Source organism: Anser anser (genome assembly GCF_964211835.1).
Source record: "Anser anser genome assembly, chromosome: 1".
Taxonomy (NCBI): domain Eukaryota; kingdom Metazoa; phylum Chordata; class Aves; order Anseriformes; family Anatidae; genus Anser; species Anser anser.
Window position 1 is genome coordinate 43,872,604 of NC_139720.1, and position 25,160 is coordinate 43,897,763.

The 25,160-nt window shown below is 54.5% G+C and overlaps 5 protein-coding genes across 7 annotated transcripts; 3 read left to right on the plus strand and 2 right to left on the minus strand.

Moving 5' to 3' along the window:
• The first annotated feature begins 608 nt into the window (after window positions 1-608).
• On the plus strand, window positions 609-8,670 carry WBP2NL (WBP2 N-terminal like). The gene is made up of 8 exons (XM_083844986.1): window positions 609-749; window positions 2,607-2,715; window positions 3,248-3,383; window positions 3,842-3,934; window positions 4,706-5,008; window positions 5,246-5,374; window positions 5,747-5,823; window positions 6,691-8,670. The coding sequence occupies exons 1-8, from the start codon at window positions 691-693 to the stop codon at window positions 6,736-6,738; spliced, it is 954 nt and encodes a 317-aa protein (XP_083701112.1). The 5' UTR covers window positions 609-690; the 3' UTR covers window positions 6,739-8,670.
• A 676-nt stretch (window positions 8,671-9,346) lies between these two features.
• NAGA (alpha-N-acetylgalactosaminidase) lies at window positions 9,347-13,636 on the minus strand (the record flags this gene model as incomplete). The annotated part of the gene is made up of 8 exons (XM_083844910.1): window positions 9,347-10,861; window positions 11,006-11,149; window positions 11,398-11,595; window positions 11,827-11,988; window positions 12,403-12,497; window positions 12,756-12,933; window positions 13,038-13,212; window positions 13,452-13,636. The coding sequence occupies 8 exons, from the start codon at window positions 13,634-13,636 to the stop codon at window positions 10,679-10,681; spliced, it is 1,320 nt and encodes a 439-aa protein (XP_083701036.1). The 3' UTR covers window positions 9,347-10,678.
• Window positions 13,637-13,697: 61 nt separating this feature from the next.
• On the plus strand, window positions 13,698-19,836 carry PHETA2 (PH domain containing endocytic trafficking adaptor 2). 2 transcript variants are annotated; one of them, XM_083844995.1, is made up of 2 exons: window positions 13,698-13,855; window positions 14,380-19,836. In XM_083844995.1, exon 2 carries the CDS (start codon window positions 14,888-14,890, stop codon window positions 15,662-15,664), a length of 777 nt encoding a protein of 258 aa, XP_083701121.1. In that variant the 5' UTR covers window positions 13,698-13,855; window positions 14,380-14,887; the 3' UTR covers window positions 15,665-19,836. The 2 variants fall into 2 exon arrangements, with proteins under 2 accessions (XP_083701121.1, XP_083701122.1); XM_083844996.1 differs by having other exon boundaries at window positions 13,733-13,855; window positions 14,339-19,836.
• A 123-nt stretch (window positions 19,837-19,959) lies between these two features.
• SMDT1 (single-pass membrane protein with aspartate rich tail 1) lies at window positions 19,960-23,178 on the plus strand. 2 transcript variants are annotated; one of them, XM_083845122.1, is made up of 3 exons: window positions 19,960-20,175; window positions 20,299-20,439; window positions 21,696-23,178. In XM_083845122.1, exons 1-2 carry the CDS (start codon window positions 20,041-20,043, stop codon window positions 20,434-20,436), a joined length of 273 nt encoding a protein of 90 aa, XP_083701248.1. In that variant the 5' UTR covers window positions 19,960-20,040; the 3' UTR covers window positions 20,437-20,439; window positions 21,696-23,178. The 2 variants fall into 2 exon arrangements, with proteins under 2 accessions (XP_083701248.1, XP_083701247.1); XM_083845121.1 differs by lacking the exon at window positions 21,696-23,178 and adding an exon at window positions 21,284-21,569 and having other exon boundaries at window positions 19,971-20,175.
• A 354-nt stretch (window positions 23,179-23,532) lies between these two features.
• On the minus strand, window positions 23,533-25,043 carry NDUFA6 (NADH:ubiquinone oxidoreductase subunit A6). Its single transcript, XM_083845108.1, has 3 exons — window positions 24,846-25,043; window positions 24,599-24,714; window positions 23,533-23,725 (listed from the first exon to the last, which is right to left on the minus strand). The coding sequence occupies exons 1-3, from the start codon at window positions 24,964-24,966 to the stop codon at window positions 23,594-23,596; spliced, it is 369 nt and encodes a 122-aa protein (XP_083701234.1). The 5' UTR covers window positions 24,967-25,043; the 3' UTR covers window positions 23,533-23,593.
• Window positions 25,044-25,160: the final 117 nt, after the last annotated feature.

A 25,160-nucleotide genomic window follows, 5' to 3' on the forward strand; every position in this document is an offset into this window, starting at 1 on the left:
GCAGGCGCTGCCGGTGCCACAGGGCACCTCGGTGGCTGCGGTACGGCCACCTCGGTGACGCTGGGCCCAGCCGGGGCCGTGGCAGAGAGCTGGCACCGCCGGCACGGGTTTCCCTCGCTCGTACCTCGAGCTGCAGGGGCAGGGCGGCGCGGCTCGCACCATGTTTGGGATTTTTTGGGGTGTGTTTGTAACGAGGGGGGGGGGGGTTAAGCAACGCTCTGTAATTCTGCGGTGGGCTGTTTATAAAGGATGCATAAACGGGTGGCCCCAACCCTACAAATGAACGTGCGACTGTGCCGGGGGGGAGGGGGGGGAGGGTGTGAGAAAGGGCGGGGGCCCTGTTCTGCCCGGGGGGTGCCCTCGGAGACCGGGGCTCGTCCTTAAAAAAGGGGAAAAAACAAAAAAAAAAGGAAAAAGGAAAAAAAAAAAAGGAAAAAAAAAGGAAAAAAAAAAAAGGAAAAAAAAAGGAAAAAAAAGAAACGAAACCAAAGCAGTGACCCCGCTCCGGCCCGGGCCTGGTTGCACGGCGGGGCGCGGACAGCGGGACCCGCAGGCACCGGGCGCGGGGCGGCCCCGTCCCGGTCCCGGTCCCGGTCCCCGGGGCCGAGCGCCGCGGAGCCCCGGCCCGCTGTGACGTCACGCGGGGCGGGCGGGGCCGTGACGTCACGGGGGCGGAGGCGGCGGGGCAAGATGGCGCTGAACAGGAACCACTCCAAGGAGGGGGGCGTCGTGGTGCCCGGCGGCGAGAGGTACCGGGCCGGGGGGGCGGGGGGGCGCCGGGCCGCCCGTAGGGGCTGGGGGGGTGCCCCGGGGGCGGCGGAGGCGTCGCTTGGCCTCGCGGGAGGCTTCGTGCGGAGGGCGAGGCCCGAGCGCCCGGCGCCTCTCCCACGGCCCGGGGCGCGCCCGTGGGGCCCCCGGTGGGATCCGCGGAGCGCCCGACCGGAGAAGTCCCGGAGACGTCCCGGAGACCGGAGGCACGGCGAAGCTCCCCGCGTTGGCGTGGGGTGGGAAAACCACGCGCCGCATCACGCCGCCCTCGCGAGTGACCGCGGCCTGGGCCCCGCAGGCGCTCCCAGACGTGTTTCTTTGGCTGGTTTGGCAGGTGCCAGCCGTCCCGGCGGGCACGGACCCGCTCGGCGGCACGGACGCGGCCCGGGCGGAGGCCCTGGTGTTTGCCACGGCCCGGCCGCTCACGTAGGCAAGCGTCGGAGTGACCGCGCAGACGCTCCTCCTAATGAGGCAACCCAACGTGAAATTCTGGTGCGTGGTGCGGTTAAGGAGGTGCTCCGGTGAGACTCGGAGCGTTGAGGAGTTGGCTTTGTGTAGCTTGGGAGAAATACTCCCCCGTTGCCTCTTGGAAATAGAAAGAGCTCTGCCTTGCCGTCCGTCTGTGCCCCCAGCCAGTGCGAGAATCTGCATCTGGCTAAACTCTGAAGTAACATCCCAGCAGACTTTGTCAGGACTTTTTTTTTCCATGATTAAAGCTACACTTTGCTAGTCTTCCTTCTTGGACATCTGAATTTTTCAGGTACACCTGTACTGCCACAGTTTCTCTTCCCTAATGACCACACGATGTGAAATCACGGGGCTCTTGGGTGTTTTCCCATACCCTGACCCTGCCAATTTGCAGCTTCCTGACCTGATCCGATTTCTGGGATAGGCTGATCAGAACATGTCACAGTAACTTTAGATCCAGCCTCTTCTGGCTTGTGTTGAGTCACAGTGTGTTGTTTTTTCTTCTTTTCTGTGCTCCTGAACCAAAAAATGCTTCCGATTTTTCTGCTGTCGAAACACATTACAAGCTTGTCACACCCAAGGCTCTTTCGTTTATTCTGGAACTTTTCTTACCAGGTGGTATGTTTAGGGTCTACCACCTAGATTCAGTGACACTCTTTCTCAAGATGATTGTTTTCCTGAAAATATATTTAATTTTTTTTCAGGCACCTCCACACTCATAGTGTCCCACCTGACCTTTCCCCTCTGGCATTATTAGCAGAGTTTGCAGATGTTCCCATAAATATCCAACAATAATAACCTTATTGCTGATGTTCATGGCTCCTCGTTTGGTTCCTTAGCACGGTGCTCTTCATCACAAATATTTGCTTAAATCATGTGAAGTAGGGCCAGCGGTCAGGGTACTGTGAAGCAACATCCTCAGTCTGCGCAGCGGGTGTGGTGGTGCAGCAGTTCTGCTTTCCCTTCTGGTGGCCGGTCCTGGACGTAGACATGGATGTGGTGAGAGGCTTGCTCTGAGGTCATTCCTTGACTTCAAGCGCATCATTTCAGCTCATCCCTTCTGTGCCCTGATCTCTGGGCTGAGGCTCTTGCCAAGCAGAGAGAGCAGTTCCTTCAGCCTGATGGTTTTGGAGGCAGTTTCTCTTCCTGTCTTTAAAGTTCCTCTTTGTGAAGGAGGACAGGGGTTGTCAAAGGTGAGAGAAGGAATTCTTCCGCTCTGGGTAAATCCCTGCATGTCCAAAAGGAAAACTGGAGGGCCTGCTTTAGAATCTAGTATTTTGGGATAACGTTCAGGGACTGCGTGATGGGTGTCTGTGTGTCAGAGCTGTCACTGAGGCTGTCTCTCCAACTGGTCTGATTTCCTCCTGCAGTGTTCTCAAACAGTGCAAAGATGTGGAGCTCTCCTTCAGTGACGTGACGGGCAAGCCTGAAGCCTTCAAAGGCACCAAGAAGGGGATGTTGTATCTCACCCCTTACAGGGTAAGTCTGATGTGAACAGGGCTCCCCTTTTCTCCAGGGAGCTTGTAGACTGTAGACAAGAAACATAGCTGGTAAGAGAAGTGATTGTGTTACGAGAGGAACCACTGGGGGTACTAGGTAGGAGAAAGGCTAGTGGAAATAGGACAGTTCTTGCCTGTGTCACAGTCCTGGGTGCCTACAAAGGAACGTACAAACCTGGAAATCACTATGTGGAGAATATGTTACATGCATCAGTAGGTATCATTCTCTTTGTAAACTGTCATGGCCGATCCTTAAAAAACAGAACAATAGAACTGTAACTGTCTGTGTGTGCTGTAAGCAGTATGCTCTTTTGGAACATGCGTGCTTCAGGTGAGTTAGCCATGCTGTCAGATCTGTTTGGGATTTCATCTCATGAAGGCTGTGAAACAACACAACACATACTGATGGTAGGGGTTAAATTATCCTCTTTTTGGATGCTACTACACCCAGAACTCCATAACCACGCTATATCTGATGAACTAACTCAGAAATGTTCCTTCCTGTCTTGCAGATGATCTTCGTGTCAAAGGGCAAGGATCCTATGCTGTCCTTCATGATGCCATTTTATTTGGTGAAGGAGTGCTCTGTTGAGCAGCCTGTTTTCTCTGCCAATTACATCAAAGGACAGATCCACGCCGAGGCAGGAGGTACGTGCCCGTGCTTTGTAGGCTGAAATCTTCCCGAGTGTCACAGGTCTTTTTCTCTTCTAAACATTGAGTAGTGCTAACATGCACAGGGGACGGGTGGACAGTGTAGCTACGGCAGCATAGTTTGCTTGTCCAGACTAAGGTAACTCAGGTCTTCTGAACTTTAACTTCAGTGTTACTGTCTGCCCCCAAACCTAGTAACTGACTTCTGCGGGATGACTTTTATTTAATCCTGTAGCTTCCGTCTTGCTCTGCGTGTCGTGTTTACTTGGTTTCTGCTTGTGCTTGTTTTCCCGTCCTTGACCTGGAAGGCTGGGCAAGAGACCAAGTTCCCAGTCAGTGATACTGACAGAATTAGCAGCCGCTTTTTTGCTAATTGTTTTTGCTAAACTGTTTTGCCGTCTTGACGGCTACTGAGGAGGTTAATCGTCTGTTTCAATTCTAATGCTCTCTCCTAGGTGGCTGGGAAGGACAGGGGACATTTAAACTGACTTTTAACAGCGGAGGAGCCATTGAATTTGGACAGCTGATGTTCAAAGCTGCCTCTAGCGGTAAGGGATCTTCAGGCTGCAGTTCCCCCACGGTTGGCTGAGCCAGTTAAAGAATGGTGCTCTTTTTGAAGTTTGTGGGCTGGGGGGCACCCTATACATCTTCCATAACAATGTATTTTTCCTTTTCTAGGGGACGTTTTGTTTTTCCTTCCAATCCTTTTTCTTTATTTCATCTTAATGCTTTTTTAGTAATAATCTGGAGTTTGTGCCTCTGGGGTGGCATACCTTTTTCTATGGCACCTGATTTGCCCTAGGGAAGAAAATTTGAAGTATGTGGTGGTGAAAAATTGATCCATGTACCTAACGTCAACTCATTTCTCTAATCATGGAGTGAAAGGGGGCAAATTAACATCTCCACATTTGGAGAAGGGTAAAATAAATTTAAAAATAATAATATTAATTTCTATTTAAAGCTTTCAAAAGGAAAAAAAAATGTACGTTCTGTTCTGATACCAAGGTTTGAAAAAAAACACCGTGCTGACCCTGATTTAGAAGAGCCCTCTCTTCCAGCTGTGAGAGCTCTGTGCTTGAGCCGTTGGCTGATAGCTGGTGTTTTTGCAGCTGGTTTCCTTTAGCTCCCTGTGAGCTTGCAGTGAGGAGACTGCATCTAAATGCTTTCCAAACCCAGTACTATGCCAGGACCGTGCGCTGAGCATCTCTGGAATGTAGATGATGGGAAATGGGGCTGCATGAACAGGACCTTTTCCTTTTTATTCTATACATTCAGTTATAACAGAAGGACATCTGGCTTACTAAATGTGTGCTCTTTAGCTTCCAGCGGAGTTCCTCTCCAGACGCCTGGCTATGGATATACGCCTGTGCCAGGGGGGTATGCACCTGCCCCGCCTGCTCCGGGTGGCTACGCGCCTGCTCCGGGTGGCTACGCGCCTGCTCCGGGTGGCTACGCGCCTGCTCCAGGGGGCTACGCGCCTGCTCCAGGGGGTTACACACCTGCACCAGGGGGCTACGCTCCTCCTCCGCCCCTAAACGGCCCGTACCCTTATGCACCACCTCCAGCGAACGCCTACGGACCTGCGCCGCAGCCCATGGGCTATCCGTACGCCCAGACGCCAGGTATGGAAGCTGCGTGATGAGGAGCGGTGGGGCGTTTTGCTTTTGTAAGGAAATGTTAATGCAGTGGTGAGGGTTACTGTAGCTTTGTCTCCATCGAGGGTTCTTGTCCTTACAAAATCTGTCGCGTGCTCTTGACCACAGCTGTGTGTCTCTGGTTGCTGCCGGGCCTGGGAGCTTGGTATCCCTCTCTACCATTGCCGCAGTCTAAAGCACCCATCTGGTGTCATCTCTCTGCAGGTATTTACCCACCGCTCCCCAACATGAACCCCCCGTACGTGGCACCTCCTCCCCCCTACTCTGGGCCATCTCCTGCAGGACCCTCAGCCCCACCGCCTCCCGCAGCCTGGGCGGACCCAGGGATGCCAGGTAAATAGGGCTGGGGCCTGCCAGGCTCTGGTGCAACAGGGTGCTTGGGGGCGTGGGCTGTGGGAGACACTGGGGGCATGGCTGGTGTGGGGAAGCTGTTACTGCAGGAGCTCAAAGCCTTCTTGATCCGTTTGAGATAACGGGGCCGGCAAGGCACTCGGTTCCGCACTGTGCAGCTCGTGGTCAGCACTAGCCAGTTTGCAGCCTTCGTGAATTGCTCTGAATTCAGCCAGCTTGCTGCGGTTGGTGCTGGCTCTTGGGATGTGTGTCGACTCCTGAAAAGAGCTACAGCTGGGCGAGAGGGCTGTGGTGGCTGCATAAGGCACGTGAGATGGGCACGACCTATGCTTGCTCCTTCTCTTTCCTTTCTAGGCAGCAGTAAGGCGATGGAAGCCGCTTCCAGTGCGTACTACAACCCTGCCAACCCACACAGTGTCTACATGCCCATGGTAAGCACTGTGCCTGTGGTCTGTGTGCGCCTGCTTCCTCTTCTGTCACTAATACAGGCAGGAGTTGGCTTTCCTAGTAAAGTCTGGAGCGCCTTCGTTTTGAAAATGCACGGAAAACATGCACCCTCCTGGGAGGGGGCGTGGATGATAGCGCCAATCCTTGATCAAGAAAGAAAGATGAGGGCATTAAGATTAATCCAGCCGAATCTCAGTATTCATCTCACTCTTAAATGTACAAAAGACTTGCATGTGCCCAGAGAATACAGAGCTTTCTGCTTCTGTACTGGGTGAGAGTGAGGAGAGAGAGAGAAGAGCAGGTCGCTTAAGGATGCGAGTATTTGGGTTTCATTCCGTGTGTTTTTTCCTGGGCTGCCTGGCGGTGGGGAGGTCTGTCGCGGTGCAGTCAGTGGCAGCCGGTAGGTGGGCCGTAGCCTGCGTCTGCTGGGTGACAGCCGGTCTGCCTGCGCCCTCAGCTGCCTCGCACAGCTCCCTCGTGGGCTGGAGACTGACGTAGCCGTGAAGCTGGCCCTCAGCCCGGGGGCTTGCTGCCTGCTGGGTCGGAGTCTGAGCATCAACGGAGACAAAGGGGTTTAAAACAGCGCTGTGCATTCCTTGCAACAGATCATTTGCTACCTGTTTTTGAGGGGGCCTTCACTGGAAATGTTACGGGAGGGAGCTTATGTCCTGGAGCATAACTGATACCAGAGAGGGACGATGCAGTGCAATAACCGCTTAAAAAACAGCGCTCGGCTCTGGCTGTAGCTTGCTGAAGAGCAGTAATTTCTCGTAAGCCAAGCCCGAGAACTCCTAGGAAGAGCTCTTCATAAAGCAAAGCAGAGTTGTTGACTCTACTGTACCTCCTTCCAGGATCAGCCACCTCCTTACGCACCTCCTGAGGACAAGAAGAACAACTAACAGAAGGAACTGCAGCCGGCCTCCCACCCTCTCTCTCCCTGAAGACGATTTGGCTGTTACTACCCACCCGGTTAGCGCATCTCTAGGTCTCTTTGTGTATATACAGTGTAAGTAGTGCAGGGCAGCTGAGCGCCTGCCCTCTTAAACATTAAGTCAGTGGCAATACAAGGCAGAACAACAGCACTTTTCCTGCTTCTTTGCTTTATCTCACGGGGTTGAAGCACTAACCTTTTGCTCTGCCTTTGGCATGAGGAGAGAGATGGACTTTTTAAACCAGTAGACCACATCACTGAGAGTAAAATACGAAAGCTCTGGCATTTTGGAGTAAAACTACGTGGAATGCCAAACTTTTAACTCCTTCTGAAGCACCGCCAAAGAAGAAAGGTATAGAAAGCCATGAAGTTTCTCGCATAGACTCTTGGGTAGCCCAGAAAGGTGTTAAAATTCCTTATACCGTGGCACAGCTCAGCGTGAGGTGGGACTCTGGAAATCCTGTGTCATGCTGGGAGCACTTTTTGAGTCCTGGACTAACAGTCACGGGGTGATCCTGAGATCATCCTGATCCTGAAATGCATCCTGAGACACTGAAGCATTTGGTGGTGTAAGTGGGAAGAGGATGGGCCCCAGCGTGGTGCGGCCAAACCCATCAGCTCAGCACAAGCTGTGGGACGGAGCATCCTACTGCACTCCTGGTAGCAAGAGGAGTTTCTGGGCACAGACATACCTGCTTTGGAAGCAGCAGATCCTCTGCTAGCATTTCACCATCTCCTTTCCCGTTTAACCCAAATCCTTGCAAAATAGGGTGGTAAGTGGAGGTGCTGAGGTGCTGCACTCACTGGTGTCTGTGGAGAGCCAGCACTGCCTGGCGTCTCCTCCTCAGGCGTGAGATGCTTCTTTGTGTTGACTGGATCTCTGAAGACACGGTGTGTTTGCTGGCAGGTCTCTGATGTGCAGCAAAGCCAGGCTGCGTGTAGTCAGTTTTCAGATGCTGATGGTGGAGGAGCTGTGAGAAGTGTAACTGGAAGCAAACAGCGACTCCATAAAATCAGCCTGCCTTTTAGACGTTGAAGAGAAAAGCAAACAAAGGTGTGCCGCAGAGCAGTGAGCCGAGATCGGCAGGCGTGTGAATCCTTCTGCAGTCTTCCTTCTGTTCGCTCTCCCAGAAGCAGGTCCCGTATCCGTGCAGTGATCCTGTGTCACAGAGCTGCTCTTCACGCCTAATGGAGTCGAGCTGAGCAGGAGGCTGCTTGCCTCGCAGCAAAATACATTACGTTAGGAAGATAACCTGGCACTGGCCTTGTCAGGAGACAGGTCCTGCAGCCCCGGCTCCCTCTGCTGAGCAAGCTTGTGCCACCGTGCTGGGGAAAAGTGGCCTTTGTCTCTTCCTCGGGCTGTTACAGCCAAGACAGGCGTGCCCACATCCACGCAGCATCAAGGGCAGGTGCTGCAGTACTGGCATCTGGTTGCTCAGGGGTGCGGTGCCCGCTCCGCTGGGAACTGCGGCCTCCGGTGTGGTGTTACTGACGCTCAGCTCTCTTGCAGAGGATGTGGCTGCTCAGTCACAACCTTTCCTCCTTCCATAGGACGTAGTGCCATTAAACCTGCTCTGACGGGAACCTCTCTAGGCTGGCGGAGACCCTCGTGATCTTTACGTATGGGGTGATTGTACTTCTTTTCTACAGCCTTCCTACCTTCACGGTGAAGGGGAAGGGGTGGTTTCCCTCTTTACCTGGGTGCCAGGGCTCTCCTGTGAGTCAGGCCTGTGTGACTTACCTGTTTGAATTCCTAAAGCAGCCCTGCATGGGGGGAAGTAAATTTCCTTGTCTAAAAACACCTTTAGAGATGTTCTAATGACTCTGTATTTAAAAGAAAAAGAAAAAAAAGTTTGTAACTTTTGAATTGCACTTTAATACAGAAGTGTTGATACCTTGAGCTGCCTGTTCAGTGGTGTGTGTGTGTTGTGTTGCCCTTCATCACGCCTGCCTGTTGCACAGAGGACTGGAACAAAACCACTGCTGCTGTCCTCAGGTGGGCTGCGGGCTGGTCCTCCCCTTGCACTGCTGCGTGGCAAAGGTGGGGCTGGGTTCAAGTAATTGAGAAAGGGGGAAAGAAGTGCTGACTTTAGCTCATGATCTCTTTCCCTGTGGCATTGCTCTTGTCCAGATCTCCAGACCCGGCACATAATTGTGGCTCAGGGCAGGCCCAGCACTGCCTTCGACAGGGCCAGTGTCACCGCCCTCCTACTCCCTAACGTGGTATTCTTCGTGGCTCTCCTGTGTATGTTTCCTGCCTGGGGAAAGGCTTATCTTTAAGAGAATCTCTTACCTTGCTGGTTGGCTTGTAATTTTTTTTTCCTAGTAAAGGAAAAATAAATACATGGTAAAGGAAAACGGCACCTGATTGTGGACTGTAACATCCGGGTTTCTTGTGCCAAGGAAAGCCGCTGCCTTGCTGAGCGCAGTGCAGCTACTGGAAAAGCCAGTTTCCCTCTGCATCAGCCCCGTCCAGCAGGAAGCCACTTCCTTCTTGCTGTAGTTCTTCCTGTTCTGAGGAACTGACCCTAAACTCCTACGTTAACCAAGGGGCTGAATAAATGCGAAACACAGTCTGCGACCTGCTTCCCTTTTATTTCAGCGAAATTGTCGAAATCACAAAAACAAAGCCGGCTCCTGTACAGACATGAAATAGACTTGTTTCTTTTTAGTACTGCAAAGCATTGTGTCCAGTATCTTGCTGCTACACAAAAAGAAGACTCTGTGAGAAGCTAGAATCAGCCCTGTGGTCCTGCAAGGAGAGGGCTCCCAACCCTTATTTGTGAATAGAAAGGGGAAGCTCCTTTTCTGGCCAACTCAAGACGGGGTAGCTCCCTCCTCTGAGGTTTAATCTTGCATCGGTTTCCTGGGGCTGCCTGTACCCTGATGGGGTGAGCTTGCCTTGTCGAGTGCTGCACCCCTCCCTGGGGCTGTGGGGGAGGCCACGGCTCACCTGAGCCGCTGCTGTAGGCTGCGTGGGGCAGGCACGGTTGGGGGCTGCAGCATTCGTCCCACCGCTCACTCCGAGCCCCTTCTGGTTTATTTGTGCGGGCTCCTCCCCGTAGTGGAGCGGTGCGGGAAGCTGCCCTTGGGAGCAGGAGGAGCCTTTCCCTGAGAAATGCTGGAGTGTTCAGCCTGGCAGAGGAACCTCCTACAGGAACGCGATGCAACTTGCAGTTTGGCGGCACCTGTGACCACCTCGCAAAGTCAGGAGCCCACCGAAGACGAGCATCAGCACTTTGCAGACAGCACTCGCACGCAGCACGCCACAGCTCTGCAGTTCTTGCTGTCATACCGCAGCACGACAGCTGGGGTTGTGCGTGGGCAACTTGTGGTTGTGCTCTGCTGTAACCTGACCCCAAAGCGGCTTCAGTGCAGTGCTGACACGCATTTTGTTTGGGGTTCTTTTTCTTAGCAGGCACACTAGGCCGTAGCAGTGCTGTCTCCGGGATCCTGGTAGCAGAAGCAAAGCCAGCACAGCAGGGAGCTGCCCCGTCCTCTCTGCAGGAACATCCTGGCCCCAGGAGCTCTCACAGAGGGTTCCCGGGGAGAAGGGTGCAGCCCTGTTGACTGCCCCTTTATTCTAAGCCAAGGTGATTATAAGCCAAAGAAAGAAGGTGGCTACGTCTGGTCCGTGAGGCCACAGGGGAGCCTCTTCTTCCACAGGAGGATCTCAGACTGCTTTGCAATCACAGAGCAATCACACTCTGCATGCCCTCAGGAGGAAGTCACGAGAACTCCTGCTTTGCATAGATTTGAGTAGGAATCATCAGGTGACACCGGAGGAGCGGCCAGTACCCGGCCCTGCCATTTGCACCAGCAGAAGGCACTTGTGTGGCAAAGAGACGGGCCCCAGGGGCTCGCTGATCGCCCCGGCACTGGCCCACATCCCCACCGGCTGTTCCCCCTCAGAGGAGGAGCGGCCGGGCACCGCCGTGGGGGGCTTGCTGCTGGTCAAAGCGCCAGGGCTGCTCCCGCAGCGCCGTGGGGTAGAGGTACCACATCACCACCCCCGAGGGGTTAACGACCACCGTGAAGTTGTCTCCCGCCTTCAGGCCGCTGATGGTCTTCCCGCTGTACACGTCTTGCACCTGGGAGAGACAGGGGGTCGCTGCCGGGGTGTCACTGACCTTCACCGTGGTGTCCCAATTTCCGTGCCCAGACCACCGCGGGCATCAAAAGGAGGGGGAAGCTGGAAGGAGGGGGTGCAGGCGCAGTGTGAAAGCGGGGCTCACCTCATACACGGCCTTCTCCGGGAAGCTGAGCTTGGCCAGGCTGGTGGTGTAGCGGTAGGGCATGTCCGTCCTCCGGCTGAAGAAGACGAGGGCGCTGGCGGCCCGGGAGAGCGGGCGCAGGAACACCTCGATACGGGATTTCTCCTAGGGATGGGGAAGGGTGGGTGAGGCAGAGCCGCCAGGGCCAGCCCTGGCCCTCCCTTTGTGGGGAGGGAGCAGGGGAAAAGAGACTTGTCTTACCCCTCTCTGGTCTTGGGGAACAAGAACGTTTTTGGCTTGCAGTGAGCTCAAGGAAAAAAGCTCACGGCTCTCTGCCTCCCTCGTTACTGCCTCCCACCCGGTGCTGCTCGCTTGCTCTCTGTTCTCCCAAACACGTACGCCTTCCCCCTAACCTTGATGATCCTGCGCCCCTGGATTCCCAGGGGGTCCTGGTTGATCTGGATCATCAGGCGGTTCTGCAGGATCTCCTTGGCGCTCGGGGCGATGGTGCGGAGGTCGGTGGACATGAGGAGCGGAGCTGCCATGATGGTCCACAAGGCCATTTGGGAGCGCGACTGCTCATAGCTGAGGCCGAAGTTCCCGATGATGAGCTGGAGGGGAGAGGGGACAAAGAGGGTGGAAGCAGAAAATGTTAGGAGCTCGTCTGCGTGTGTCCCACCTGGTGATGCTGCAGCCCGCTAGGTGGGAGCAAGCATGGGGAACCTCACGTGTGCTACCGCTTCCCTTGAGCCGGGGCACCCTTTGCTTCATCACTATTTCACCCTCAGGCTGTGCCAGGGAAGGACAAGGACACTCGAGGGGTGACGGGTTCATTGCAGTACCATGTCCGGGTCGTTCCAGTGGCCGGGGCCGGCTGCTGGCTGCAGCACGTCCTGGTTTGCGAAGAACCAGTCCACGATGGAAAGCACGCTATCCCACGAGTCCTGGATGTCGCCGTAGTTGCGCCACAGGTTGCAAATCGTGGCCAGGAGGGTGTAGTTCACCTGGAGGGGAGCGCGGGAGTCAAAAGGGAAAATACATAAATTAATAATGCTCTAAAGTCTCAATAGACAATACAAGGAGGATTGATCATACACTGAGGAGGAGCAGAAGTCCCATTTCAAGCATTTAAACCAGACAGGACCAGTCTTAGCACAACAGGCTTTCAGGATTGACCCCACGTGGGCTGAGCAGGGCGGAGAAGCCATGTCCCACGGCCTTCTTCCCCCAAACTCCCATCACTGAGCCGTGTCGGGAACCCCAAACGTCCAGAGAGGCCTGGCAGGAGGCCATGCCCCCTCCTAGGGCTTTACAGCCTTGTCCTACCAGGGGCAGAGCAGTAAGGGGTGCAGAACATGGGCACAGTCAGAGCTCCCCCGTGGCACAGGGGAGCCAACGACAGGCAGGACAACCCTCACCTTGGGCGGGAGCCCCCCCTGATATGCCGGCCAGCTGCAGGAGTAGACGATGGGGCGGCCTGTGGCGTTCAAGGCCCTCGTCATTTCTGGGTAGCCTTCGGGAGAGAAGCAGCAGACTGGTGAAGGAGATGGATGGCAGCAACCTGCACGGCTTCCTGCGTTGCACTGGCTCTAGGGCTCCCCCAAAACCTCCTCTTTGTCCAGGAGGTGCTTTTGCCCTGTGGCTGCGGTGCACACAGCCAGAAGAAGAGATATGAGGGAGGAACCGAAGCCGGCCAACTGTCCATCAGGTGGATGGCCACCCCGACTGAAGCCGTGAAAGGACAAACGCTGGCCAAAGAGGCAGCCTTTACCCTTCGCCTGCTCCTCGCCTGACGAGTAGCACCCGTCCAGCTTCAGCATGTCCACACCCCACTCCGCAAAGGTCTGCGCGTCCTGCTCCACGCGGTCCAGCGTGGTGCCCGGGTAGCCCCCGCAGGTGAGGGTACCCAGGTCCCCGTAGATGCCCAGCTTCAAGCCTCGGGCATGGACCTGTGAGAAGAGGAGGGCTGCAAGGAGGGGACGAGGGGTCCCGAGGTGCCTCCTGAGGACGGAGCCCCCACCACGGCGGGACAGGGGCAGGGGGGATCACTCACGTAGTCGGCCAGGGCCTTAATGCCCCGGGGGAACCTCTCGGGGTCGGGGACCAGCCGCCCCTCCGCGTCCCGCTGCTTTGCAGACCAGCAGTCGTCGATGTTGACGTACTCGTAGCCCAGCTCCCGCCAGCCGTCCTCCGCCAGCCGGTCGGCCATCTCGAAGAAGAGCACCTCGCTGCGGGCGGGCGGCGAGCTGAGCCCCTGCCGGTGCCCCGAGGGGACGGGCTGGGGCCCCGGGGGTCACCGCGCTGCGTCCCCCAAGGCTCGGGGCCCCTTGGTAACCTCATCCCCGGCCCAGGGGACACGATACCCGATGGCCTTCACTTTGGGGACCCCCCAGCCACACCAGCTGCCGCCGGGCCACCCTCACCGGGTCTGCCCTCCCGTCCCGTCCCGGTGCCGGTGCCGGCTGACCTGATGCAGTGCCGGGGGTCGGCCCTGCAGTCCACGTTGCAGCGGAACCGCTCCCAGGCCAGCCAGCCCATGGGGGGGGTGCGGGCCAGCCCGTTGTCCAGCCCGCGGCCGGGCACCACCACCACCACCAGCAGCAGCCCCAGGAGCACGGCCCGGGGCCGCCCGCCCGGCCCCGCCGCCCCCATCCCCGCCTCGGGCCCCCCCGGAGCAGGGCAGAGCCCCCCCGCCGCCCGGCGCCGCTCGCGTGGGGCCGCCCCCATCACCTGACCGCCCGCGCCCGCCTCCCGCACGGCCCGGCCCGGCCCGGCCCGGCTCTCCCCGGCTCTCCCCGCCCCCAGCACAGCGCGGGGGGACCGCCCCGGCACCCTGCCGCCGAGCCGGGAGCCGGGCCGGGAGGGCCCGAGGTGAGCCGGGCCGGGCCGGGCCGGGCCGCGCGGGGCGGAGCGGCGGGGCCGGGAGCGGGCGCTGCCGGAGGGGAAGGGGCCGGGCGGTGGTGGGACAGCGCTGCCCGAGGGGGAGGGAGCCCCTGGGGGGGGGGGCTGGGGGTCGTCGTCCGCCAGGAACCGCGTGAAAGTGCTTCTGTGAAAGCTCGTAACTCTTTTATTTTATTTTATTTTATTTTAACTAACGCCAAAGCAAACCCACGGGAGCTAAAAAACAAAACCAAAACGCGTTCTTGCGGGGCTGAGCTGTGCTCGTGTCCCAGCGGAGAACACCTCCTCGTCAGCGTCTGCTGGTGTGAGCTCCTCAGCTGGATGCGGCTCAGCGTTTGGCTGAAGCCCAGCCAAGCGTCCTGGGTTTTGCTGCCTCTCAGAGCCTCCCACCCGCTGCTCGCACGTTGCCCTGACCTTTTGCGGTACGAGCGATTTAGATCCTTGCTGTTTCAGCTCAAGGCTGTTTGTGACTCCCTCTCCGTTCCTCCGACCAGGGATGGGGCTCGGCGTGGTGGAGCTTCAGAGGCGCTCATCGGGGAAGCGAACGCCCGGAGGAAGACGACAAGGAGCTGCAGTCTGACCCACGCGGCCAGCATGGCTTAACCGGACGGAGCTGGGGGCAGGCTGGGCGATGGCGACGCTGCGGGAAGGCCGGTGGGGCCGCCTGGTCCTCAGCATAGACGTGGGTGCTCAAACGGAGGTCCCAGAGATCTTGGGTCTGAAATCACCCTCTTTATCCTGTCCTACAACAGAGGAGAGAGCAACATGAGTGCCTCACATGCACAGAGGCAAATTTCTTCAGTTTGCTCCATAAAAAACCTGCAAAGTAGGTCAGTGGCGGAGTAAGAAACAAAGCAGCAGCGCTGACATCTCTGGAGGGGGCAGGTGGGGCTCTGGTGACTGTCCCCGCAGCTGCCGGTCCTGCTGGGTTAGCCGCCACCGCACGGCGCTGAGCCGGCCTCTTCCCCCTCTGCTTCCCCGTTCCGGGGCGGCCGCGGGGCGATGAAGCTGAACGAGCGGAGCGTGGCCCACTATGCCACCTGCGACTCGCCCACCGACCACGCCGGCTTCCTGCGCAAGCGCGTGGAGCGCCACCACCACCATGCCCACCACGGCACCTCCTACCAGCGCCGCTGGTTCGTCCTCAAGGGCAACCTCCTCTTCTACTTCGAGGAGCGGGAGAGCCGGGAGCCCGTGGGGCTGGTGGTGCTGGAGGGCTGCACCGTGGAGCTCTGCGAGGCCGCCGAGGAGTTCGCCTTCGCCATCCGCTTCGACGACGCCGGCGCCAAGGCCTACGTGCTGGTGGCCGACGGGCAGGCTGCCATGGAGGCCTGGGTGAAGGCGCTGTCGCGGGCCAGCTTCGACTACATGCGGCTGGTGGTGCGGGAGCTGGAGAAGCAGCTGGAGGAGGCCTGCACGAGCTTGGCCGCTTGTCGCAAGTCTCCGCGGAGGTCCTCGGGCAGGAAGCGGCACCTCTCCAACCCCGCCTTGCTGCCCGTCCAGGAGAAGCCCGCCGTCCTGGAGAACGGGTACTCCACGTGGGGCAGCGGCCCTGACCGCGACGGGGGGCACTCGAAGCCCCCGCCTCTGCCTCCGCGCCGGCGCTCGGCTGCCGGCAGCCCCGCGGGGTCCCCGGCGGCCGGCCTCTCGCCCGCCTTGCAGGAGAGCCCGGTGTCGCCGGAGACAGCCTGCTTCGCCAAGCTGCACCACTGGTACGGGCAGGAGATCGCGGCGCTGAGACGGGAGTGGCAGGAGAGGCAGAAGAGGGGACACCCGTGACCTGGGGACGTGGAATGCAATGTGCCGGCCAGTTTCTGGCAGAGCAGAGCAAGGGATGCTGCCTGCCCCCTTCCCTCGCCGGCAACCGGTGTGTGGCACGTGGCTGCCTGCGTGCTGCCTGGCCATCCGGGAGGGACGTGTGTCTTCCCCAGGCCTCGCCTGGCGTTTCCTCCGTAGCAGCGAGCCTCATCCTCTTTCCACTGAAACAGGCGGGCTCAGTGCCTTGCCATCCTGGTGCGGCAGATGCAGCGTTTTGTTTCCCGCCTCTCCTTCGCCAGTTGCTTTGGTTTTGTTTCTCAGCGTGGAGATTTGCACAGGTCACCAGTTATTATTGTCTGTGGTATTGAAGCCCACTGAAACTCATCTGCCTTCGCTTTTTGGCTGCAGATAAGACTGGACTCTTACAAAATGCCTCCGATGGGCCGCTTTGTGCCTCTTTGGCCACGCGCAGGCCTTACGAGGACGCGTCTGAGATGCCATGGCTTCGGCTGGCCCAGGAGCCATGGCTCACCTCGACGGGTGCTCGCTTTGGCCTGGCGGAGCGGCTGGCACGGGCTGCATTTCCTGGGGCTTCTGGTTGTGCGGCAGCGTCAGGCCCGGGCAGGTGGGACCCCATGGTGGGATTGTGAGTGGTCACAGAGCTTCCTCTGACCCTGATGAGCAGCTTCCCCAGCAGGGTGGGGAGTGGGGCTGTGTACCAAGCCACAGCAGAGCTGTATTCACAAACATCATTGTTGTTTTTTTAAGTTTTCATCTGCCCCAGCAGCTCCTCCCTTCTATGTCCCTCAGGGTGTCCTCTGGTGTGCGTTTCACAAGCTTGTATCTGCTTCCTGGGGCACCCAGTCTCGTCATCGAGGCTTATGGGGACAGCAGAAGGAAACACGGAGCTTGATCTGAAGCAACAGCGAGGATCAGGAGCTCATCGTGTCTGAGTTGGACTCTGACTACCTAGTGGTAGTCAAGCCTATTTGTTTCTCTGGGTCAAGTCTTCCCTGTTACAAAACAGGAATGCTACAGGCTGTTTGTCTTCCCAGGGGTCAATTTATCAGCCTCTGCACCGACTGTAGAAAGTGCCATATAGGGCTCTGACTGCTTGCTAGTCAGATGCTGGAGACAGAGTCCAGAGCTACGCTTGTGCAAGGCCTTTTTTGATGTTGTGCCTCTGGCAGGTGCTCCGGGGAGCTGAGCAGAGCCATGTAGCTGGAGAACAGGAAGGACATCAGCAGGCTCTGGAGGAGTGGGGTCAAGGACAGGGGCTGGCTGCAGGAGGCCCAGAGGTGCAGGAGTGAGTTACCGGTCACTCCCTGGCCCTGTGTGTCAGCAGCGTTTGGACATGCCTTGCTAGTGTAAAAGCCATATCCTACCAAAGCCAGACCCTGACCTACTGGGGCTTCCCTCCAGTTTTGTGTCAGCTTCACAGGGCTGATCGCAGGAGCACGTCCCATGTCATTATCCACTAGGTCAGAAACCTTAACCAAAAGGCAGACAGTACAAGTACATGGTGCTGAGTCTAGCAGTCCAAGGACTAGGACACCCTGGAGAGGGTGTTTATAAATCTCCTCACTTGTCCTCTTGGCAAGAGCTGTTTTTCAAAGGAGAAGAATATATGAAACTATCTTGAACTATCTTGCCTTTCCCATGTTCTCTGAAAGTGTTACACCTGTTTTTATTGCCCTGTTCCACAGGAGTCTTGCTAGGAAAACAGCGTGTTAGTCTGTTACAACTGGTGGGTACCCATTCACCTTTCTGGAGCTGAATGCACTCAGCCTAATACTTTGCAGTAGCCAGTAGAGATTCTCAGAGGCAGAAATCAAATGGCTTACGTTAACTTTCAGTGCCTTTGAAAATGTATCTTTGGTAGTTTTGGGTGACAAGCTTTCTGCCTAGTTATGGTGCGCCAGGGTATTAGCATAAATGAGATCTTAGATCTGGCTTTGGACAGTGGGAGTGTGACCTTCACATACGAATGGTGCAATCCAACCCCCTCTCGTTCACGTCTGTATTTCTTCATAGTAGAGAACTTCAAGGTTGGTAGGAATTTGTTGTTGTTTTACTTTTTAAGTGAAAGCAGTAAGGAGAAAGGAGGAGCAGAAGGGCCAGGAGTAGGTCTGTGTCCATCAGGAATGTTTGTGACTCCTGAATCCCATGTGTGTGGCAGCAGCATCAGAGGCTGGCATTACCTGGTGCCTCCGCTTTCTGAGTGGGGGTATTCTGGGGCCAGGATCAGATTTGGTGAGCGCTCTTTTTCCCCCTCTCTCTCTCTACCTATCCCCCCCCAATACAGGAGAATATTCGTGATGTCTCAGACTTACATAAGAAATTTTGACGGTAAAGATTTAACTTCCAAAATAAATCAAAATGTGATGGGAGTTCCTACATGAGACCCAAGAATCAGGAGTGACTTAAAAGAGAAAATAAATTAACAAAGCCTGTCCTGTCAGAATTGGACCTGAAACAGTATCATTCATTTAAGAGCAGTTTCACTTTTAAGAAGCTTAGTTTGTTTAAATAAGCCAGGATTGTGCTGGTAACGCTACTAAAGAGCTTATATTTAATGCTTTAATATGTCCCATTCAAATCACACAATTTCCGTGCTACCTGGCTTTGCATTAGTACATACTCCAACTAAATCCTAAATCCTGCAAATGAGGAACTGTGCTCTCCTTTATGTCCAACTGCATTTTAAGTAATTTTATGGGGTTTTCTACAGCACTGAGAAGAAAATGGCAGAATCTTGCAAAATATTTGTGCTTGGCCCAACAGTCTATGCATGGGCATTGGTTAGGACTTACTTGAAAGTGCTGTGTGACTTTTGATGCACATGGTCAGGGCTTCCTCTCAATCCCTGTCCAGCCCATTACATAGCAGGGCCTGCCCTTTTCATGACTAAAAAAGAGCCATAATCGGAGCCATCCTCAAATTTGTATGCGTCTGCAGATTTTTTGGCTGCCCACCGCCACTCGCTTCATTAGGCAGGAAAACACCTAGGCGCTCTGAGACATCAAACCAGCTCATCTGGGGATCAGCTGTGCTGGCTGTGCCTTCGAAGCAGCCCCCAGGCAGAAGGTCGGGATTTCTGCTTCCTGAGATTGCACACTTACCTGGCTAATGGACCGTGCGCGCTCTGTATCTGCAGGCAGAGATCATTACAGGAAAAGGAGCGAGTTTTCGCTGCTCTCGCTAGCACATTGTCCCCTGCGGCAAAATGCGACTGATTGCCACACGCTTTTTTTCTCCAGTCTTTCAGGTCTGGGCTGCTTCACTTTCTACCTTCCCTCCTTATTATTTTTTAAAAATAGAAAGTGTCTGACCAGCGCAAAACAGGATCCTTAGCAAAGGGGGACTGAATGTTTTAAAGCTAAATGGCTACTTTTCTTAAAGTACCGAAGGCAACATTTAAGAATTTTCCTTGGAATAATAATGCAAAAGTGATGAGAGAAAAATGCATGTATCTGAATGCTTGAATTTAAAATAATTTGAAGACTGAAGGAAGTGAGGGAAATTGTGACAGTTTTTGTAAGCTTTGCCAGGAAGGGAACCCAAACCTGTTAAAACAGCTGATGAAATCCTTATACTTTTCTGTGGATGGGATTCCACATTCAGGCCCGTAATATATTGTTTTATTTACGCACATTTATCTTTTTATGAAACGCCTGTTGTGATGTTTTCCACTTGATCTGAATCCAGGTCCTAGCGATGAGTAACCTGAAGCGTCCACCACTGGCCGCCGCTTGCCATTTGGGACATTCGTGACTAAGAACGGACAAATGCTTTCCATTACAAGTTACCGCATTCATAGTTTAGGGCTTGGTCAGCCCCTGAGCTCAGCCCTCACTGCCTTCACGGAGAAACTTGAGGAACAAACCCCGCTGAAACACGCTGGGATCTGCGCGAAGCTCCAGTTTCAGTGGCAACTTTGCACCCAGCGTACTGTAGGACCTGCACAAGTAACGACACTACAAGCAATTTGCGGAAACGCTCCTGTCCTTTGAAGTGCTTATATTTCGAGTATATAACGTGTTCTTTTTCGGAGGCGAGTTTGCATGCGCCTTTTTTATTTTTTTTTTTATTATTTTTACATGCAGAACTTGTGTGTATTATGCATTTCAACACTGTAACCACTTGTATTTTACGCCGGCCAGCTGAATAAACCACTTCGCGTTTGTTTGTAAGCCGCCTGGCGCCGCCTCAGCCGCGGACCCCTGACGGGGCCGAGCCTCACCGGGGCCGGGCCCGCCCTCGTCCCGGCCGCTGTGGGACGGGCCCCGGGGCGGGGAGCGGGGCCGGGCCGCCGCCCTCCCGCATGCGCCGCTCCCCGGCGGCCCCGCAGCCTCGCGAGAGCCGCGGGCGCAGCCCGGAGCGGGGCAGGAGGGACGATGGCGGCGGCGGGCGGGCGGCTCCTGGCGGCGGCCGCGGCCCGCTCGGGGCGGGCGGGCTGGGCCGGGCTGCTGGTGCCGTCCCGCGGCGCCACCGTCACCCGCAGCGGCGCCATCTTGCCCAAGCCCGTTAAGGTGAGGCGGGGGGGGGGGGGGGCGGCAGCGGCACGGGGGGCGGCGGCGGCCGCGGAGCGGGCCGGTAACGGCGGTCCCGTCTCGGTTCCTGTCACGGTTCCTGTCACGGTTGAACCCTCGCAGACCCCCTTCGGCCTCCTCCGGGTATTCAGCGTCGTGATCCCCTTCCTCTACGTCGGCACGCAGATCAGCAAGAACTTCGCGGCGCTGCTGGAGGAGCACGATATCTTTGTGCCGGAGGACGACGACGACGATGATTAAAGGGTATGTCATTAATGGCACCGGCGGTCTAATCAGCTGTGCTTCCTGCTTGGCTCGGTGCAGGGAGAGGCTCGGACGAGGAAATGCGTGTTTCTGAAGCAGTTCTGAAAGATGCAGCTGTGGATAAAAGCAGGGACTGGTGCAGCGGTATTGCCTCTGGCTCTGAACTTCTCAGTTCAGATACTGGGGTAGGCCAGATTGGTATCTGAATGAGAAATCCCCACAACACACGTTCTTTGGAGATAAACCGATCGTGCTTTAGATCTTGACATTTGAATCAGAAGTAAACTAGTCGGTGAGGGATTATGTGGTCTATACTGCAGGCATAAAAGAGGAACATTGCTGCTGAAGTGTTGCTGCTGAAGTGTTGTTAATGGTCACCTGCTTGGAAGTCTGCTAACCCGTGACTTTTAAATAACAATCACGTATTGTGTGAAATTCTGATAGAGAAGTGAAAAAAACTTGAGAATTCCAGAACTCATTAGATCAAACTGTCATGTGGGTGCTGATCTCTGGAGTAGTTTGACCATTCAGGCAAAGTAAGAGTGGAATAATTCACCTTTATCTACAGCACGCCACACTTTCTTCTGTTTGATATTATCCCATTTGGCCTGGCCTTGTGTAAAGATTTTAGTTTGTGTGTATTTCTTTATAGACTTCATCAGCGTTGTTTTATAGCTGTGTGTGCACTGTGCAGCTAAAATCAAAGAGTTAAAAGGTTGTGAAGATCGCAGTGGCCTGTTAGAAAGCCACTTGTTGTAGACCCCCACCTCGCGTGGTCTGGGGTTGTATGGACTGGAGCTTGGTATAGTATATCTGAAAAGTAACGTTTTTATTCTATCTGCAGAACCATAACGGAAGAACAGAAGGGAGGAAGCTACTGTGAAAGAAATGCTTCCAACATTTGTCACCTGCATTTTGTCCTTCCTCAAGGGGACAGGGGGTACTGTATCCCCTTTGCCAGTCAATGCCCTGCTCGCGTCGGTGTAAGAGAAATCTGTAGATCAGGAATGAAGGAAGCACTTGATGGGTTCTGCATCCTTGCACACACACACTCACCTCATAAAGGACTGCTTGGGATTCCTTTTATTAGCAATATAGGAAATAATTAAAGAACAAGAGATTGAGATGCATGACTTTGTTTCCGTGGCTTTTTTTGTAGATTATTGCCTGTGACCTAATATTTCTGTCTTAACCTTTCTACCTTCCAAAGTCTGTTCTAGTGACAAGGTTCTTTTCGTATTTTTTTTTCCTTTTAGGAGTCTTTTCTGTAATTCAGTCCTAATCAATGGAACATAATAGGACCCTAAAAGAAGCAAGCGCCCCACAACACAGCCCCATTAAAAGAATGGAGTTCATATTGACAGTGGCACTGCAGTTCAAATAACGTTGACTTGAAAACTAGCACTGCGCAGGTATGCCTGATAGAGACTGTAGCATTAATTTCAGCTCGCTGAGGATTAAATACAGCATTACCAGTGCACAGTAAATGTTACGTAGGTTTGGTAATGTACAACATTGAGATCATGAGTAGCAAACTAAGGTGATGCATTTCACAGCATTTAATGTGTGGACAGTGAAACTCTGAAACTCTGAATGCTCTGGCTCCAAGTACTTGTAATGTGTAGATAGTTCATTATTCCTGTGTGAGTCCTGGTATGTTTATTTTCTTAACTATGTGTAAACTTCAGTGTCCCCCCTCTTTTCTTAGAAGTATTTGCTTTTGCAATTAAATCATCACATAATAGATTTACAAGGTCTTCTCTGCTGCTGGTATCTTCAGTCACATCAGACCAGTTGCATACCAACTTGACCTTGAAAGGTCAAAGTCAAATGATTATTTTATTAAAGCCAGACATGTTATTGGGACAATGCTTTCTCGCGGTTTCTGGCCGCTATATCTGGCCTCCTCTCTTGACTGCCCACTTCTCCCTTCAGTATTCAAGTTAAAAGGCCAAGTTTCTTTTAATGTTACATTAGCACAGTACTTAAGTTTAAGCAGCCACATTTGTGCACTCATTATTTGCTAGTACTCTGTTTTTTAGCTCTCTAGCTTAGATGCTGACAGAAAGGGGAGCCCGCAATCTGTAACCCCAACAGCTGTGGCTGAAGGCAGCTGGCAGGGACCAGAGTTACCCGGTATCTGAGCTGCCCCCCTTTCCCCAGCCTCAGTTCACCTCCCTTGGGAGCCAAACACCTCTCTCTTCTGTACTGCCAAACGCCTTTTCACTGCGTTATCCTACTGTCTCTTCTGGCTCCCTCCTGGCTGCATTTTTTCAGCCCAGCCCTAAGAAACACCTCACTCCTCACTGCTTAACAGTTCTCACGTGGGGATGAAGGCACCGGTATTTAGGCAAGGATGGAAGTTTGAGAGTACTACAAGGATACAGCGCTGATCACACACAGGAAAACTCCAGCACTGATTTAGCTGCTGAAAATGCATTCTGAGTGGCAAAAGAACAAATTTTCCTTCCTCTTCTCAGTGGCAAACTAATAATTCCTGACTCAATTATCGAGGTGATGGTAGGACACTACCTCCTGCTAGGCATCACGTGCTCTCATGGAGCTTCCCCGTTCCAGACAGCAGTACAAAAAAGCATTTATTCCAGGTAATTTAATTTTACAGCAGGGAAATGGACTCTACTGATCTCTTCATTGTACAAAGGGCTTTATTGGCCTATTGGATTTTAAGCCATTCTCTGCTACAACGTAAACAGAGAATAGTGTCAAAGTAAAAAACAAGGTCAACAAAGTCACGGCATGAAATTGTGAAATACACATGGGCCTCAAGCACAAAACCTCTGCGACTACAACAGCTTTTCTGAAGGCCCACTCTTGCGTGCTCTTTTTTCCAAGGAGCTCCCACCCACGTGCAGGGCTGCAGGCTGAGCAGACAGCTCCACAACCCGGTGGTGCTGTGGTTATTCAGCAGACACTCAGGGCAAATGATGAGACAAACTCCACCCACTGAAAATAAACACTGGCAAAAACTAGGTAATCACAGCTCTTCATAGAGATCATTAATGACTTGCACACACGCTGGGTTCAGATTTAGTCATTAGGCACCTAGGCTGCTATACAATCTGTCTACAGATGTTTTCTGTTATATAGAACTTTATTTGTAATACAGGACAGGAAGACACAGAGTCAGTCTGCCTCACGGATTGTGGCCTGCATAAAATTTGGACAGAAAGTCTTTAGGCTGTGGCGTTTCCGTCTCATGGAAATACCTCATGATGTGAGTCTTCTGCTTCCATACGTGAATGGTTTCTTGAAGATCCATTTTTCCCTGTGCATAGACAAAAGATATATAATAATGAGAATTATAATAATAATATTATAATAATGAGACTGCCTGGAAGCTTCACCCACTGTATTACTTTGGACTATGTTTGCAGATTTTTTCCTTTATTTAAAGACAACTTAGCTGCCTTGAAATGCAAGAAATACAACAGGTGAGCATGGCAGCTCTTGGCTGGAAGGTTTCTAATGCTTTAAAACTGCAAAGGTTAGTTACCCTTGCTCAGGCTTCTTTTGAAGCCTTACCCTACTCTTGGCATGTTGATTAGTCCATTGAACCAGACAGATCTCAGGGCTAAGACACAGCTAGATATGTTACCAAATCAGGATGTATTGCCACCTACACAGACCTAAAGCCAGCCTCCCACAAAGTACGGCCACTCCGGTGTTTGTTTCAGAATCAGTTAAGGAAAATACATCCCAATCTACGGAAGTACTGTAGGGACCAGAAAGGTCATTTTTAAATGATAAAAAGATGCTGCTAGCTAGTTTCCCTTTCTTTGATTGCTGCTGCTTTCTAAAAGGAAATACAGGAGTGTTTACACCACTGTTTTGCTTACCATACACTTCCCCTTTTAAACACCTGCAAATTGGAGGAGTCCCTACACTGCGAGGCAGAAACGCATACATCTTCTAACAACACTGACTTATGAGCACAAAAACACTACAGTCCTGCATATAAAATGGGGAGCTTCATCCCTTCCCAACAGGTTTTCTATAACGGATAAACCCAGCCAGATTGCAAAGGGTGACACCTCGTTAAAGCAAGCAGAGACAAAACTGCCCCTCTCCGCTCGCCACCGGCTCGCCCTCCCCCCTCACGCTCCCTGCAGCCTCGGGGGCCGAGGCGCCCCGCCCGTACCTTAATCACCAGCATGTCTATCACCCGCGGGTCCGTAACGTGGGCGTTCTTCACGAACAGCTCCCGCACCTTATCCCGCGCCTGCTTCACCGTGATGTCCAGCTGGTACAGGTGCACTGGGGGGACACAACACGCTCACGGACACCGCCCGCGCCGCTCCCCCACACACAGCCCGCTGCGGGCCCGGGCCGCCCGGCACGACCTTGACCCGGCGCCGCCTCCTGCGGTGCCGGCGGCGCCCCCTCACCCGTGTTGGGCACCTCGCGGTACCAGGCCCGGTACAGCTCCCGCACGCGCCGCTTCGCCTCGCCCAGGTCCCGGCTGAAGATGGGCTTCACGGCCGCGGCCCCGCGGCCCGCCACCGCCATCTTGTCACCGCCGCCACCGGCACGGCGCGGAGCGAACCCGCCTCTCCATTGGCCGGCCGCGCTGCCGCTCCGCCCTCTGATTGGGCGGGAGACGCCGGGGGGAGGGACAGCGGGGGGGAGGGACAGCGGGGCGGGCCGCGCGTAATGGCGGCCGGGGCGGAGCTCGGTGGCGGCCCCTGAGGGAGGGCGGCCCC

Bases quoted from the DNA above. Each gene is read 5' to 3' on its own strand.
- NDUFA6 (XM_083845108.1), bottom strand. From the start codon at position 24,966: ATGGCGGTGGCGGGCCGCGGGGCCGCGGCCGTGAAGCCCATCTTCAGC. The intron at 24,715-24,845 runs GTGAGGGGGCGC...GTGTCCCCCCAG, and splicing joins CCGCGAGGTGCCCAACACGG to TGCACCTGTACCAGCTGGAC. The intron at 23,726-24,598 runs GTACGGGCGGGG...GTCTATGCACAG, and splicing joins TAGACATGCTGGTGATTAAG to GGAAAAATGGATCTTCAAGA.
- PHETA2 (XM_083844995.1), top strand. From the start codon at position 14,888: ATGAAGCTGAACGAGCGGAGCGTGGCCCACTATGCCACCTGCGACTCG.
- WBP2NL (XM_083844986.1), top strand. From the start codon at position 691: ATGGCGCTGAACAGGAACCACTCCAAGGAGGGGGGCGTCGTGGTGCCC. The intron at 2,716-3,247 runs GTAAGTCTGATG...CCTGTCTTGCAG, and splicing joins TGTATCTCACCCCTTACAGG to ATGATCTTCGTGTCAAAGGG. The intron at 5,824-6,690 runs GTAAGCACTGTG...ACCTCCTTCCAG, and splicing joins ACAGTGTCTACATGCCCATG to GATCAGCCACCTCCTTACGC.
- SMDT1 (XM_083845122.1), top strand. From the start codon at position 20,041: ATGGCGGCGGCGGGCGGGCGGCTCCTGGCGGCGGCCGCGGCCCGCTCG. The intron at 20,176-20,298 runs GTGAGGCGGGGG...GAACCCTCGCAG, and splicing joins TCTTGCCCAAGCCCGTTAAG to ACCCCCTTCGGCCTCCTCCG.